The sequence below is a fragment of the Rhipicephalus microplus genome, chromosome 8, assembly GCF_043290135.1.
Source record: "Rhipicephalus microplus isolate Deutch F79 chromosome 8, USDA_Rmic, whole genome shotgun sequence".
NCBI lineage: Eukaryota > Metazoa > Arthropoda > Arachnida > Ixodida > Ixodidae > Rhipicephalus > Rhipicephalus microplus.
The window spans coordinates 34,213,866-34,231,616 of record NC_134707.1 but is presented as its reverse complement, the minus strand read 5'-3'; the positions used below and the strand labels follow the sequence as shown (position 1 = coordinate 34,231,616).

Sequence of the window (17,751 nt, the reverse complement as noted above, 5' to 3'; positions counted from 1 at the left end):
GGTTATGACTGGTACGATGGCACACGCCGCTTGAAGCAGACGCGTGGCAAAAGCGCTAGAGAGATGAATCGACGAACGCAGAACTAAAGGAGGGTGGGGGGAAGAGCGAGATCACCGTTCTACGAGTCGATTTTTCTGTCGTCTTTTCTTTTACGAGCCAAAAGAGCTCGCAGCCACTCGCAGTCTAGGGGCAACCGAATGACGCATGCGCGCGCCATGTAGACCGCCGGAAGAGGGATGGCCTCCCATCCCTACAGAGTGATAGCTTACATGTATCCCTCGCTACCTCACAAGCAACTAGCGCTACTTCCTCTGCTTAGACGGGAACGTGGCGGATAAGTTTACCCAAGCGTGTAGCTATACACAAGGCTCAAGCCGAGCCACCGCCCGCAAGACACCAAAAGTCAAACCGCGAACAATCAAGGGTGGAATCTACGGAGTGTGATGAAGCACCGACGAGGCCTAGCTCCTAGAGCAAACGGTGTAAGAAAGAGACAGAAAAAGGGAAGTGGTTGCGCAGGCGTCGTACGCGAGCTGGCCTAGCAGACGACGCCACACTCGATGACGCCAGATGGAACGGTTATTCAAACAATCTCCCCTCTTTCTTTTTTTTACGAGAAGGAAGGAGAAAGGTCCCGTTTCTTTTTTCACCGTCGTAAAACTTAAAGCACCCAAGGTGGGGTGAATAGCCCGCTACAGATGTGCAGGAGATTTTTCCTATTAAAGGTATAATGCCGACGTTCCTACGGGGTCCTTTAAAGAGGCCGCCCTTCTGCATACGACAGCGCATGCGCAGAAACTGGTTTTGAGAGGCAGGTGATAAGGCCGCGCGACGCTTACAAGAAAGGAAAGTGCGGTCATTGTCTGATGTCGTCTGCTCGCTCCCTACGTAAGCACACAATGACCAAGCGCGTGGCACACGTCGATGTCTGTTAAGATCCTTCCGTATCGAAGCGGTTCAGACACGTTGTCTTGCGCATGCGCTTTATTTTTATTCTATATACCGTCAGACCACAGAGGCAGGACTTGTTCAACTCCGTTTTCTATAAGCCTAGATCCCGTTTTGCGCAGCTTATACTTCTAGGACGCGGAAATTAGCATGAAGCACCTGGTGGCATCTGGGAACCACCGGTCCGGACCACTTGACACGTCAAAGGCTACAGCATGCAGTTTTGGAATACAATGTTCTTCCTGGGCTTCTTTCAACCCGTTTTTGTAACGCCGTATGTCCATTATGTCGACGATGCATTTGACGGAATTTAACTACCGTATTTCACATAATCACAGCACTGATGTCCGCAGCACTGGCTAACTTTTATCGAGTGCTGGCCAATTTTCAACAAACTATTCTCTACCAACTCTTTACAGGCAACATTGTCTCAGTCGCTCTTAGTCCACCAATTGGGTTGTATGCCATTGTATATCACAACAGTTGACAGTTTAAGGACGCAATTTCGTCATCAACCAGACGATGTTTTTCAGTGTGCACTCGAAGCCAGTGGCGATTCCAGAGGGTAGGGGGTCAGGTACGGGCTACCGTCACCTTCCTAAAGCTTGTGCAAGCACCCCCCCCCCTCTTTCAGCGCTTGTTGTCCACCTCCTATAACCAATTAGGACAAACTGGAGGAACCACTGAGCATAAATTAACTGCATTTTTGCAATGAGGTTATTGTGCTACTAAAACCAAAAAGTCAGGACCCCCCCTCTCGGGTTTTACCTTAAGCGACAGCCCCCCTTCTCCCCCCCCCTAAAATCAGTGGCAGGATCCGCCCCTGCCCAAAGCGCGGCTCGCAAATTCTTGGTACCCTATCCCAACGGAGATATTGAACGGGTCCCATGAACCAAACTATTTCCTCAATTAGTTGGTCCCAACGGTGGGACAGATAATTGCCGAGAGCCACCGCACGGACTGGCCTCTGGCGGTTTAAGAGGAGGCTCGCTGGCCAGCGCTAGCAGCGTTACGCCATGCTTCACGCTAGCTTTAACGCGGAGGCCATAACTTAGCGAAACCACCTTCGCTTTATGAATGGTGCACGCGTAGCATACTCGCCAACACGAAACTCTTGTTGTATTATCGCATAGTGCTCATAAAGGTTTGCACAATGGCTCACGATGAACATCGATAAGTAAACAACCCTGGATCGATCGTAATGGTTGTTTAAAATTATAAAACGTTGGCTAGTGCGACCATACGTTTGCTTAATAATGACTCGCATTGGCTAAACAGTGGTACATGTTGGCTATTGAAGGCTACCGCGGTAATAGAGGGAACCCTGTCATCATTCCAATTCAACGAAGATGTCTCATTTACATAGAGAAGAGGCTGTGTTGAATTAACTTTTTTTTTCTTTCCCGTCCTCCATCAGATGCTACGACTAATAAAACCGAATACAGCGCGCGGTACGAACGTACCTTAAAGCGTAAATCACTCACCGGTGGCGCATAGAGCGATGAAAGTGCTCGCGTGCCTCCGCACAGTGTCGCCACAGTCGGCGAGTCCCAACATGGTGACCAGGTGATCCAGGAAGTCGTTGGCCACCACCGAGACCACGTCCCACTTTAGACGCTCGAGAACTTGCAACTCGCAGGCCTGCGCACACACAACGGAAATAGACCATGGTTTGCTGGATTCCGTGCCGACCGGTTGTGCCCTCGCGATCTCGACGTCAGCGTAGCTCTGGTTGACTAGGCTTGCCCTACGTCACCTCCTGACGCCGACGACCTTCGACGACAGTGTAGCTCTGACCGACTGGACTTGCTCTACGCCATCTACTGACGCCGACAGGAGCTGTCGCAAGTGGTGCCCCGTCCTCGGACTCCTGTGACCGTGTTTCCATCTTTCCTATCTCACCTATCCTCTCGATATGTCATCGCTCTCACTCTCTGGCATACTGTTTCTCCCTCTTTCTACACCTTTATTCCTATCCTTTTAATCCCTCCTCACCCCCATCCCTTGTGAGCTACTGTTGAGGTGTCGCTCCCTGAAGCAGACAGTTACGGGGCTCACTTTTCTCTTCATTTCTCTTTCAGAACCACTTAGACCATGGTTTTGCTGCTGTGCACATGTGTTAGCTGGTGTTTCGAACGAGTTGCTAAGTATCTAGCGAGTTGCTGAGTATGCGTTCCGTCAATTACCGTATCTATACGTGAAAAATAAGTTCATATATATCTTATCTGTAGAACTCTCAAAGTCGAAGCGCTCACGAGGCTAAGTTTTGTTTACGTAGTGATCAGTGTGTGCAAATAAAATGAATGCAACGGAGCACTAACGGGGTCAGGAGGCACCAAAGGCCTAATAGCTATAGGAGCATATACATAGATTCATCATACTAACGATAGGAATAATTTATTGTTCAAGCGAATGCTATGATTATGTACTTGAAGCTCAAAGCCATCTTCTAGACCACAAGGAATAGAAAATGGCAGTTAGCGTCGAATAAACCTAAATAATTTACGACCGACGCTTCTCTTCAAGACGCCGTTTCGGCGTCTTCAGAAACCAAGGTTGAAGTTGGAACATGCCTCGTAATAAGGAAACACTGAGAGCTTATAGACCTTTTCACTCGAGGCTTCCTTGGCGCCGCCATAGTCTTCTCGGGATTGTTGTTAGTGCGTGACACCCCCCCCCCCCCGAAAAAAAAATGTGCTGCCAAGGCTGTGACGTCGGCTTTTGTACTTTTGTGCAACAGCCCAGAAAGGATGAGAACGTCCATTCCATAAAAAAAAGGTCCATAAAAACAAGACAGCTAAAGCGCGCCATTTTCTTAGTACATTTGATTTTCCGAGAAGTCATTGTACTGAACGCTATAAGACGTCAAAAAGAAAAAAAAACATGCGCACGTGATAACAGTGTTATTGAGACTGAATCATGATTCAGAGACCGAAGTTTCGATAAATACAGTGTGCATAGAAGTTCGCCTAAAATCTCGAATCAATATTGACCCACTGCAGTGCAGGACAAGCGCTTCAATTATTAAAGAAAACGAAAATACCACAATGCGGCTTTTCGCCCATCTTTCATTTTAGCCAAGAAAGTGTTCTCGATGTATTTGTCATTCAATGGTTTTCAGACGACTAGTCTATCGTAACTTATCCCAGGTTGCTACGAGACCACACAGGATTTGGCGATTAGCCAACACTGTAGCATGCGAGTAAATACGATAGCTAGCTAGAAAAGACTTATATCAAGATATTAGCCAGCAGTCGCCAATATTAGGTAACAGTCATTTTTCAGCGAACATTAGCAAGTACTGGTGGTACGCCAGCAAACATGGCAGCTAGCGAAGGAAATGCGCCTAAGACAAGATGTATCATTCTCAAAGGAAGTGTGGTAAGCTCGTCTAGTTCGCATGGATACCTCGTACGCGTAAACACGGCGCCAATACGGAGGAAAGGCGCCAACACGCACAGGAGCGTGCAAAGATTCCTTGTATGCAATGTGTCCCCCTCTTTACGTTCCTGTGTACTTACATCTCTCAATTGACCACCGAATTCACTACAGTTGGTCATCCTTACCATGGAGATGATCAGAATAAGGCAAAGATGAGGTGAAAGTGAGGCTCTAGATGAGCATCATCCTCGCCATCGAGATGGCCAGTATAAGTCTAAGATAAGGATCATGCTAACCAAACCCAGGTGGTGGCACAAAGCTAGGACATACAAGAGGAACCCCGCCTTTCCTGCAAGTGCTTAAGTTCATGTTTTATATGCAAATCAGCCTATGACGGAAATCCATCCGGTGTGCGGCGTGACGACCCTTACTGCGCATGCGCGAGCTCTCCCCCCTCTCTCCACACTCACGCGAGGAGAGAGCTAGCGCATGCGCACTAAGAGTGATTGCGCCGCACACCCGCCTCTCCTCGCGCTCACGCGATGAGAGAGAGGGGAGAGTCGGCGCATGAGCAGTGGTGCCGCGAACAGTCGACGAGGTCCGTGTTCTCGCGCGATCGCGAGGAAGTGGAATGGGGGGAGGTGGCAGAGCACTGACTACGCCGCGTTCCTCCTCTCCCCTTTCTATCCGCAGCACTCTCCTGGCAGCGCTGGGTGTTCACTTAGCGGCACACGCACGCTAATACACCCAGATGGGAGAAGGAGCGGCAAAACAGGCGGTACAAAAACTTGTACACAACTCCACACACAATTAAAACACACACGGAAGCACACAAATGCAAATGGAAACACAAGTGAACACCAGCGCTGCTTCGCATCCACACATGGTTCTCTTTAGTGGGGAATGTAGCAATTTTCTGCGTTACCGTGTCCATGCGTCTCTGATTTTGCACTGAATAAGCAACCGATAAACCTCCTGATAGGGAAACTTGGGGAAAATGCGGAAATAACGTTTAGAATAGATCATACAAGTAATTGAGATGACCAGGATGATTTGAGGACAAGGTTCTTGATCATCCTGACTACCTTCAGGTGCACGGCCCCGCCGCTGTGGTCTAGTGGCTAATGCTGCGAGTGCAGACCCGCAGGTTGGGGATCAAATCGCGCCTGCGGCGGCTGCATTTTTTCGATAGAGGCGAAAATGCTGTAGGCCCGTGTGCTCAGATTTGGGTGCAGGTTAAAGAACCTTAGGTGGTCGAAATTTCCGGAACCCTCCACTACGGCGTCTCTCATAATCATCTGGTGGATTTGGGACGCGTAATAATAATCGATTTCATCTTCAAATAGAAGAGTCCATGGAAGTGATTGTATTCGCAAGGAGTCATTAAATTGCGACAGGTCAAGCTTACAAAAAAAATTGCCCGCAGCTTCCCTCGGGGGAACACTGAGGAGGATGCGGAGCATATAATTGGTTAACGGGGTGTTAAAGTGCGACTTACTTGGGTCGATGGCTAAATTGGTTAACGTGGTTGTGAAATGGGGTGTTAAATTGCGACTTACTTGGGTCGATGGCTAAATTGGTTAACGTTGTTGTAGGAGGGGGTGTTAAATGAGTGAACACGTACACACGTATGCGAAAGGGCGGCGCTGGTCGAAGGGACGTCGATCATTGTGTTTGTGGATTCGTTGGAATTCATTTCACCGCGACCTTGGACGTCGACGCGCCGTACAAACCAACCGACGAGCGGCAACTGAGCGAGCGAGCGCCGACCTTGAGTATATATACAGCTCGACGGCGCATGCACTGTCAGCTGTTGAATGTTCTCGAAGCGCGACGCCACATGCGCGTCCACTGGAGAATCAGGAGAATTGTAGATGTCGAACGCGGTGTGTAGAGGAGGAAGGGTGCACAGATGGTGGAGGAGTGAAGCGCGCGCGGTGTGTAGAGGAAGAAGGGATGCACAGATGGTGGAAGAGTGGGCGACGGCGCGACGGCGCATGCGCGCGCGTCAGCTGTCGAATGTTCGAGAAGCGGTGCGGACGGCGCGGACGGCGCACTACAAGGCGCGAGTATAAGATGCTTCCGCATCTAAAAATTTTTAAAAAGGCAGGCTGTATTCACGACGACACAATTCACGGCGAGACGCGTGCCATTTCTCCGGTCGCGCTGCTTTTTCTTGCGCGCAAAGCACGAGGCGGCGTCACCTAAGAAGGCGACGCCCCGACGGCTGACACCTCGGGCGACGAACGCGTGGATAGCGACTCCAACGGAATGCCTCTTGGCGCCAGCGATTTGCGACAAGGCAGGCACTTTTAACATATAGACAGGCGCGTGTGGCCACGTGCACGTTTGCGTGTAAATGTATAATCAGAAGCGCACGAAGCTATCGATAGACAATGCACCCGAAGGCAAAACGAACGAGGAAGTTATTCTGTCTCATCATTCAACTGTACTTAATACATTGTTAAAGCGTGGCAGTAGGGGAGAAACACAGCCTTGTGGAAGCCACCCGCCGCGATGGAGCAGTGACTCCATTGTGCTCGACTGCTAACAAGAACGCAGCGATATCGAATCCCAAGAACGGCAGCCGCATTCCGATGAAGACGAAATGCGAGAGTTCCCAACGTAAAATTCGAATAGTCGAAATTTCCTGAGCCTTCCACAACCACGTCCCTCTTAATTATGTCGTGGTTTCACGGTGTCGAGCTCCAACAATCGCTATTGTTATGAGCCTTGTTGAAGCCGTGCGGAGGCGAACCTCGTATACTTCCGTCGCAGGATGCGCGAAAACAGCGGCTGTTGTCGAAGTAGAGTGTGATGACTAAGCGGTGCTTCCTGCGAAGGCCGGGACAATAAGTACTTTTTTTATACAATTGGGACAACAATCTTGTACGACTATGACATCCGTGTGGACTACTTTTCTGCGAACTGAGCGGCGGTAGCGATTTCCGCGACTGTATAAACCAGTGAGTTTACGCAACGTTCTACAATGGCGGCTTAGCGACTAATGTGACTAGCTGTCAAGCGCGAGGCCGCGGGTTCGAATCCCGACCACTGCCGCAGCACTTCGTCGGAAACCGAATGCGAAAAACACCCTGTGCGTTTACAGTCGCTTACAACGTGAAAGTACATGGCTCCACTTACAAAACCACTGCGCGCTCGTCCCCCAAGAGTGACCACTTAGTCACTCATTTGCGTGCGCGAGTGCTCAATGTCACGTGCGATTCACGGTAACACCAAACGATCTCCCAGCTTGGCTCACTCAACAAACTTCACTTCGTGGGTGTGCCGCGATAATTTTTGCCCGGCACCAGGATTGAAGTGGGCGAATGTTATGTTTACTCTTACTTTGTGAATGACTATAGGTTGGTCCGGGTCGAAGTCTAATATTTCCAGAGGATCAAAAATCTAACCCGAAATACCCCGCTACAGTGGCTGTCACAATCATACCACGGCTCTGCCACTATCGTCATTTAAATCTAGAAAGAAGCGTTCCCCCTTTGCCTTTCGTCAGTGCGACGCCAACTCGGAGTTCAATGACCTACAACTCGAGGCGTCAACATTTTTTCGTTGCATAGACGCGTGGCACTGATGTTGGAAAAGTTCACGGCTATCAGAATGATGCCGACTACGGTATATAACCAACTATATTAAGGGCCACGCAAAAATACATTCGCTACATTAATCGCTTCGGCATTCGACTGAATATTGTTTCAAGGTATAGGAGCCGTGAAGAAAATGAAGTCAAATGAAAGCTGCACACGTAGTTGAACTCTGGAACTGTTACGTTGAATATAACATGCAAGCTTCGCGAACAAGAAAAGGTACCACGGTCCATTACGCACTCGTCATTATACAATTCGAAGGCAAAGTACGTCTTTCCTTCATAGTCGATTGTATCAATCACCCCAGAAAATCATTCTCCACTTGGCTTTTTGCAGCACCTCCGAGATCGGACTACCTTTAACCATAGAGTTTCCTAAAAATACACCAGAGAGAACTCTGGCGCTGGTGTCTATGGGAGCTGCCATAGAGTTTCATGAAGATACACCAGAGGGACCCTGGCGCTAGTGTATATGGGAGCTGCTATATAGTTCATAAAGATACACTAGAGAGAGCTCTGGCACTTCTGTTTATAGAAAATTCCACTGAGTTTTCATAAGTACACTATGAAGAACTCCGGCGCTAGTGTCTATGGGAGTTGCAATGCACGACGCTATAACCAGCATGGGAATGATGTGTAGTACACGAATTTGTATAAACTTCGCACTTCCGGCTCTATTTCCCTTCGGGCGGCAGCCTTAAGCAGCTTTGTCATGAGACGGCATTAAGCAAATGTTGAACAGCTACACTTCAAAGGTTTAAGCCTTTATGTTAGCCAACTTGAATGGGGTCACGAAGTTCACAACAATCCGTTCTATTAGATGCGGATCAGTTCTTAGACTAGCTTGGGTAACGCTGTCCCTCCATACGAACGCAATGCAGGCGTTGGCGCAGTGCCAAGTAGGTCACGCCGCTGCTGAGCGTTATAGTCACGCTCCCCTCGCAGTGCGCACTGACGTCACTCTCTCCCTCACATTCGGCGCACTCGCCACGGCACCCGCACCTGCCGCCTCGTCCGTTCACACGCAACACCTGCCGCGACCACCACTCGCTACACCACCGACTCGTCGGTTCACGCGCAATAAGCCTGACGTGCGCCTAACGTACGCATTGAAACACGTCTGTACGAGTCCCCTACAAGACCTACGCCAGCCATCGCTTCAAGCGAATCTTCGAGCGCTCACCGCTGCGCCCGCGTTAGCGCCATTCACCGTGGCACCACCCGCGCGCAATTCTGCTGCTTCGAAGAACACGGTGAAAAACACCTGTACTGGTCGAAAAGCCCAGCCAGACCAATTGGCTTTCACGCCGTAAGAGATTTGAGATTTGAGATTTATTTTTCTGTACGTGCAACAGAAAAAACGAAGCAAAAGCAAAAGGCTACATAGCCTGACGGAGGCTTTTGCTCCGAAATACAGTCTGGCAAAATAAAATAAAATAAAAACTAAAAATAACATGTCATACACAACTTAGTCGCAATTAGAGAACATCATTATATACAGATACAATTTGCAAATTCTGATCACACATGTAACCATCACAAATATAAAGAAAGAACAGGACAGTAAATAGTAATGAAATACCTAAAAAACATCGCAATATATACAATAGGTGTGGTAAGGAAAGCATCTGGAGACACATACATTCTTAAGCACCTTGAACAAACAATAAGCAAAAAAAACAACAACAAAAGGACACAAATAGTGTACTCTAAGCAACTGGGACACAGAAAGTAATAGATAATCCAAATTTCTGTATTAAGTGTATTCAATACAATTATAAAGGAGAAATTCCTTGAACTTATTTTTGGAAGTTTTCTTATTTAGGTCAAGTACGTCAAGAGAGCGCACGAATCCGAGCGCACGCGTATCCAAGCCACTCATTGTTATGTCATGTCATTGTTCGCCATTAGCAGCCGTCACAGTACACTGTTCCGACCTGGCTTGCGCTGACTTCACTGGTTCTGTGTGCTAGGAACGCTTTGTAAGCTTTCGCGAGTGTGAGAAACAACTCTCTTTGTGACTGACATGTCGCACGGATGCGGACGCGTGAACTCTTGGTTTTAACCGACCCGAAGGTCATCCACGTGGAGACCACGTCGTCATCATGTTTCATTCCGCTACCTCCATAACAGTAAGGACGGCAGGAACAAGGACCAAGGAAAGAAACAAGCTTCAGAAGTTCTAGGAGACAAGATTCTGATAGGTGTCAGTACGGTCGGAGTCCTCTGTCATCGCAATCACCTAATACCATCGTGATTGCGCTGCGCATTTCTATAGCTTGGGGTCACAGCCACACTTTAAGGGCTCTAAGGAAGTCAGGTCCATGACCATAAAAAAATAAACGTTTAGGAGAGGGAAGTAGGCTATTCGCTGCGACGAGGAGATGCAACAAGCGCGCGGGAGAACTATCATGCTGGCACTACCTGGTGGTAGAGAATGAAATCGCCACCTTTGCGGTTGCTAAGGTAACCGGTTACGTGCGTTGCTTCTTGTATGGGAGCACTAAACTGCACGGTACCTTTGCTTAGTGAGACCTCTCACGTCCTTAATCAATGCACGAGGGGTTAGGGCCAGGCAGGCTTTTGTGCGGTAATTGTCAGCGAGGACGCCTGACGTCGCATTTCAAGTATTGTTTATCGCCCGTCTTTGCCCGCGGAAATGCGGGGAACAAAGACAGGTTGTTGTGAGAAGCACTTCACCACTTAATCGTTATTTTTAAATCTACTGCGAAACTTGTTTTCTTTCCTACTCGACCAATTAGGGGCTTCAGTAATAATGACCCGCTCTCTTTCGCTGACTCACTCACTCATTAATGCACACGCACGCACACACGCACACCAACACACCAACACACACGCACCAATGTAGAACCGAAGCAAGCCTACACCATAAAAACACCTTACTTTTACACCCTCGAGCGCGCGTAAAAAAGGAATCTGTTTAATCACGGAAGAGCCAACACATTGCAACATTGTGTTGGTCATATCTGAAACCTTCCCATACATTCCTGTATCCTACAAAGAAGCAACACGGTCGGTGATGCAGGCACGGACGTGTAAACGCACCACACTAGGTCAAAAAAAAGGGGGGTAAGTAAGAAGTTCATTGTGTTTCGTAAAGTCTGGCTCGAGGGCACACAACGGAGAATCGCGACCGCGAGGAAATCGAGCAAGGCAGTCGTGAAGTGCTGGCAGCTGGAAAATCGGGCGCGCAGGCATCGAGGGCCACGGTTTACGGGTTTCACGTGTGATCTTGACATGGCCACATTGCCGATGTTCCGCAGCGGCGGAGAGGCTGGCGTTGCCCCGATGCTATAGGTTCACGCGGCGGTGGTCTTCATTAAATGTGGGCGCGCACTAAATATGTCTACACTCGTAAAAGGGCCCTGCAACACGTTTCGAAGTAACCATTGAGTACGTCGAAAAAATTTTATTGCCTCAGGACCGCCGCGCAAATTTTCGGAATCTGTGATTAAGAAGAAAAGTTACAGGGATTTGTCACACCCTTGAGGCACTTTTATTTCCTTTAGTACCAATGAAAGTGCTGAAAGCGACGCGGACAGGGGGACAACAAAGGGGCAAGGAGATGCATCCGTTCGTCACCGCGAGTCATCACATTGTGCGCTTCCACTTTTTTTTAACGCGAAAATGTTTCCTGCTGCCACAAGCATACATGGCTGCAAATGTTTGTTTATTGTATGATCAGGGATGTTAGTCGTCGGAATTTAGATGTATCACTAAACGTCAACCTCAGCGCGTTCACGTTAGATGCTGTCGAAAACCAATACACATTGTGCAAGCGCTCTCACATCAACGCACTGTAAAAATCCAGCTACTTCAGTAAAAGCACCTCACTGTCGTTGTAACCCGATTTCTATGACGAAGGAATGAATCATATTTGGGGGGGGGGGGGGAGGTGGGGGGTCGAAGCTTCTTTTAGTCTAACGTTGTCCTGCGTCAAGCGCAACCGGCAGTATCAGACAAATAGACAGACAGACAGACAGACAGACAGACAGACAGACAGACAGACAGACAGACAGACAGACAAATAAACAGACAGAGAAAAAGAGAGACAGACAGACGCGTGGATGAACAGAAGCCTGGGCGGAAGCACGGACGGACAGACGGCGGAGGGATAGACGGGGGACGGACTGATGCACAGAAGGACGTACCGATGCACAAAGAACGCACAGACAGAATGACGGCCAGACAGACAGACCGACGGACAGACTGACGGACGAACGCTTCCAGTCATCATCATTCACTCCGTGGATATGCTGCAATTTCTTTTTTTTTTGAAACACGCAGTCTACTTTCAGTGTCATCACGAGTAAGCACGCGGGCATGTGACGGCCTCTGTCGGTGGCCACGGTAACTATGCAACTCACTATTTTCAAATCACCCAATCGCCGTGGACTAAGGCTTTGTGGCACGGTCATTCGGTTTTAAGGCATGGTTTGTCGAAAAAAGAGGGAAGTATTTATAGTTGTGTTTGAGAACTCATTGTAAACTGCGTGCCGCTTGCTGCGCTATGACGTTTGGCTGGAGTGTTCTCGTGAGCCTCAACTAGCGTTTCCTGACCGTGCTGAAAGGAGCTACTGAGTCCCTTAATGAATGACCTGTCGGAGCACAGCTACCACCCTTTGAATTATAAAATTAGTTCACCCGACAGCGGTTCGTAACTATAGTATACAGGTATAACGGGAGAAAGCGAATATTAAACTGTGCGACCACATGGCATTTCCAGAAATATGCCTCCGGAGAAATTAATCCGATATACATTCTATCTTGCAGCGGTAGCTCGAATAAATTTTTTTTCGCACCTTTCGCGTAGTATACTGAAGGCGCTGACATTGCTACGAGTAAGGAAAAGTAGGCGAACAAGAAAAATGTATTTGCTTTCACCTAAGGTTACGTGTTGCCCTTTAAAACATGCGGGTGTTATACACGGGACAACCAAGCACATTTCACGCATACTCAACACTCGAGCAGCTGTGCATGCGCACAAACGTGCATATTGTTACTCCAATACCCATACTGTATACAAAAAAAAAAACATTTGTAACCGTAACCGTCTCAACGCTATCTCTCTATACTAAACCTCGCTCTCCACGAAGAACGTTTGCGGCACGGTAACGCTAACCCCTTAACGCTCGCTATCACGCTAACACTGAACCGAAACTCAAGCTATCGCTGGTGTACAACAAAAAGCGGGTCGCACTGCAGAGGTTCCGTAATTCAACAGTTGTGAAAGAAAGATTACAAATTCAGAACCTTCAAGGGTCTCAAAAATTTGCTTTTCAAATTTAAGAGCTGTCAAGAATTTCATGAACTAGTGCGATCTTTAATCACGCCAACAACAAAATGTACCAGTGACCCGTTGCATGACAAACTCTCACAAAAAAAATATTAAAATATAAGCAACTCGGACGAATAACAGTTACGGCCAGCAGAGACTCTTTATCTGCTTTCGACCGGAAGAGAGCTTTTTTGAATAAACGGCAGCTAACGGGCCTGCAGTGCTGTTGAATGAGAATGTCACGCGAAGCGACCCATTATCTCTACGAAGATCCTACACTCCGCAAGCGCGCCACTTCGTTTTCTTAACGAACATGCGACGAGGGATAGCCGGACTTCCGCTGTTGGGGTGAAGGCGCTTTTGCCACGTAATAGTGAAGGCCACACAGTGCAGATAAGGGTGCGGCGGAAGAAGTCATTCGTAACAGCATGTAAGTGGCGAACAACGAAGACGGCCGCCTATTTCTCGGCAGATGCAAGCCAGCAGATTGCAGAAAGTCCCGATTTCGCGATAGACAAGCGCAAGCGCATCAAGTGGGTGAGACCGCGGCGCCACCTCGTGGAATACGAAATGAGCTACACGTTTCTCTTTTTTTTTTTCCCTTATAAACGGCATCGCTAGTCCTAACCAGATGGATCAGAAAGACAATGACCTCACAAGTGAGTCAAGCTCCGAATATGTCTTCACTGCAGCTAAAGAAGCGTTGGGAAAATATCGCTAACATAATGAGCATGATTCAACGCGACGCACACGCGATGCATCAAGCGAAGTAATGAAGAAAAAATAAAAGACCTAGAGATTCTTATATAATAACCCGACGAATAAAATGATGAAACGGCATTCTGCGCAATGAACACATTTAATTAGGTTTAAATTAGCACGACAACGTCGGTTTAGTGAGCAAGCCGTTAGCGTAATCTAGCTAACTCTATACTCGGGAACAACTCTCTGCGGCAATGAAGGGAAGGCTATACGGAACCAAATCGGCCGTGTGCCACCGCTGCAGAATATGTATAGTCCCACAAATTCGTCTGTTTTCCGGGAGAGGATAATGAAAAATAACTTTATTTCCTACGGAATGTTGCTTATAAAAAGACGCTGCACGAACCAAGGAGCCATTATTGTTTTGCTTCACGAGTGTCATTTCACGTTTTTGCACATCTGAACACGCCGCTCTTTATTTATTTGGATGACTCGCCGAAGAAGCTTGCGTCGAATTTCGCTCACAAATAGCTGTGTAGGCAGGCATAGCAAATTCTGTGTAGCGGTATTATTCGAACACGGCCGGCATTCAAAAAGTCAGTCGAGCCGGACTTTGCGGAGAGTGTAGCTCACTGTAGCCAATACCAGCCAACATGAGCCTACAGTGATGGTAATATTCCTGTTAGTACGGTTACAGTGTCTAGAAATATACCAGTACGGTATCTACATTGATCATGACAGCCCACACAATGTCGCAGTAGCCGACGTTAGCGGAGAGGTAGGGTTGGCAACATCCGTGTAAAGTGTAAATACCATGCTTGGAAGTAATGATCTCGCGGCACATAAACAACTTTTTTTTTTGCTTCAAAGGGCGTTGTAAAGAATTTATCTAGTCAGATGGTCATTTTTCAACGTAATCAATCGTTTTACACCAGTGAATTAAGGAACGTCACTTTCCAAACTACTTTAATTAAAACACAGCATGTCTGCTTCTGTTATAACGTCAGAAATTGACCAAAATATAGAAAAATAAAAAACCCAAGTTAACTTGCCACTGTGCACGTCAGCGGAGTAACATTTTAGTACGGCAATGGACACTGTCCTTTAAAATAGGACACATTTCTTATGCTCACTTCGCATTCCAGACGCAATAAACATCTCTGAGGTTTCTAATATTAAGGGGACTGAATGCTGGGCGAGGTTTCTATGCACATATGCTCTAAGTATGATGAACGTTTTAGAATTACGAAGTAATTTAACTATATCTCCAAAATAATCACTAAATAATCACCAGCTGTAATTTGCAATGCAATTTCGTTGCAACAAAAACAACGCAAATGTAATAATGTAATTAATTTTCTTTCTCAGAATATTTTTGCCAGGCTCTTTTAAGCCAGCCATGCTGTTTATTTAGCGACTAAATACGGCACAGGACCCATTTTCACACATAATGCTAAAACATTATAAGGACAACAAGCGAAGGAGACGGCAAGCAGACAGCGCGATAGAACTGCACAGCAAAAAAAAAAAAAAAGGTGCAGCAGACGATGCCGGTCCAGGTGTACGCCTTTCGTAGAAGCCGAGAAGTAAATGAAAACAGTAGCGAACAAAGGTTAGTGGGACGACGCCAGACGTAGCTGCAGACACCTGAGACGGGAGACCTCGGACGCAGACGGACTGTCCAGTCGCGTGGGTCAGCGGCAGTCCATTGTTCCGTAAACGGTCAACAGCCTTCGGCACACGTCGCCACGCCAACATTCTCGCGTTAAGGGGGGGGGGGGGGGGTGCGTGTGCTCGACACGTGGAATACTACGGTGCCGGAAAGCATTCCACGACTTACTTCAAGACAGAGTCATTCCGTCATATCAGTTGCGAAACTGTGTTCCGAAACGTCATATTTTAAGCGCGAACGGGATGAAAAAGAAATAACTATAGCTGAGAAGAGAAGACAGGGCAAGCGCTAAAAGAGCTAAATAATTTAGCGCTTGCTCTGTGCACTGTCTTCATCTGTTCTCAGCTAGTTTTTTTTTTTTGTTGTTGTTGTTCCTGTTTGCGCTAAAAAAATATGACGTGTAGGATACAAGACCAACCAGCTCGACAGAAGGTTTTACTGATGCTTTCCGAAACGCGAACGTGCGCATGACCAATTTCACGGAGCCCTGCAGATTGTCGCGCCATCTGGGAGCAGCGTAGCAAAACACAAAGTAGACGTGGAGTCACCCTTAACGCGCTTCTCGCACGCTGTTCAAAGCTGCACGCACCGCTAGCGGTCAGCACAAGTGTTTATTGTTTATAAAGACGGTAGTCTTTCATGGGGACCTTCAACGCAAAAAGTTTGGTCTGTCTGTCTGTCTGTCTGTCTGTCTGTACATTTGTCTGTCTGTCCACCTTTAACGGTACCCAAAACTGAATTAGACGATATTCAAAACGGCCGACCCCATCCGCCACGCCCACCAATATTGCTCAAGATTCAGCGCTCATGCTTGTGCGATTGTCGATTAAAAAACAATTATTGCGCATAACTGAGGCACCGTAACAACACGTCAATATTCTGTATGTGTGTCTCTTACTAGAAAAGGCATACGTAAGTAATTCTAAGGACCGTAGCGTTTATCACGTTGCGCTGACTATGCAACGCTGGCGCGAAAAGGCAAGTGTTTCCAACGCTTTGCTAAGACGACACGGTGGTGGCACCTACCCGTCGCCTCGCGTTCTACACCTTATCACCTCCGAGACGGGCGCGCAGAGCACGCGCGCTTCGTTTTCCAAGATAACTGCCAGATAGAGCTCGTGGCTCACGTGTGACATGACTTGATGCGCTCGTGAGCCTCCGCTGCCCGCTCGAGGCACTCTAACGCAGCGCCTCCGGAATACCATTCACCGATTTTCTTGCGCAGAACATCAAATAAACGTTTTGTTCGCCCTCTCCAGACGCAAGACTATCGTCTTTCGACGACATTTACAGTGTAACATGCAGATACGGGCCCGTTTTTTTTTTTTTTTAAGGCACGAAGCTTCTTTTAGTCTAACCTTGTCATGCGTCACGCATAACCGAAAGAAGAGACGAGAAAGAAAACGGTGTCACAGCATATCCACGGAGTGAATGATGATGAGTGGGGCGAAGCGTCCATAAGTCCATCCGAGCGTCCGTCCGTGCGTGCATCCGTCCGTCAACTTTGCCTCACTCGTCACCATTCACCTCGTGAATATGCTGTGTTTTTTTTTTTGTTAGATGACGCGACTATCAGCAGACCCCCCCCCCCCCCCCCAATATTGGCGTGTCCGAATTTCAACACATGCTGCCTATAGAGAGTTTCACAACTCGTTTAATCGAAGAATGCTGGTATAAACAACTAAGAGGCGCAAACAGTCCTTCAAAAAAACGTCTACTCCTGGATGGATGGATGGATGCATTGATTGAAATGGCTGTACCCTATAGATCGGCCGGTGGCTAACGCCACCAAGCCATAATACCTAGTAAACCAAAAATTGATTTTTTTTCCCCCTTCAAATAGTGAGGTTGAGGACTGGTACTTTCCAGCAGAGGGTTTGATTTTCACCCGTGCCTTGAATTTAGCCACCAATCAGTTAACCTCCTTCTAGTTGGTTCTACCCGCTTAAAATCTAATTTGCCCTCCCTGTCCCTAAACCCCAGTACTTTGAAAAACTCTGCGGCATCATCCGGAACTATAGGGTGAAGCCCTTTACAGAACATTATCAAGTGTTCGGCAGTTTCTTCCTCCTCTCCACACGCACTGCATACCGTATCTACCCCTTCGTATTCGGCCCGATATGTCTTGGTTCGCAATACTCCCG

The 17,751-nt window shown here is 47.7% G+C and overlaps 1 protein-coding gene across 1 annotated transcript in view; it reads right to left on the bottom strand.

The window, feature by feature from the left end:
* Nucleotides 1–17,751, bottom strand: part of LOC119165135 (G1/S-specific cyclin-D3) — a 57,290-nt gene that overhangs the window by 27,015 nt on the left and 12,524 nt on the right. Inside the window, exon 3 of the mRNA XM_037417319.2 lies at nt 2,434–2,590. Coding sequence (XP_037273216.2) covers nt 2,434–2,590 — 157 coding nt within the window. The remainder of the gene's footprint in view (nt 1–2,433; nt 2,591–17,751) is intronic.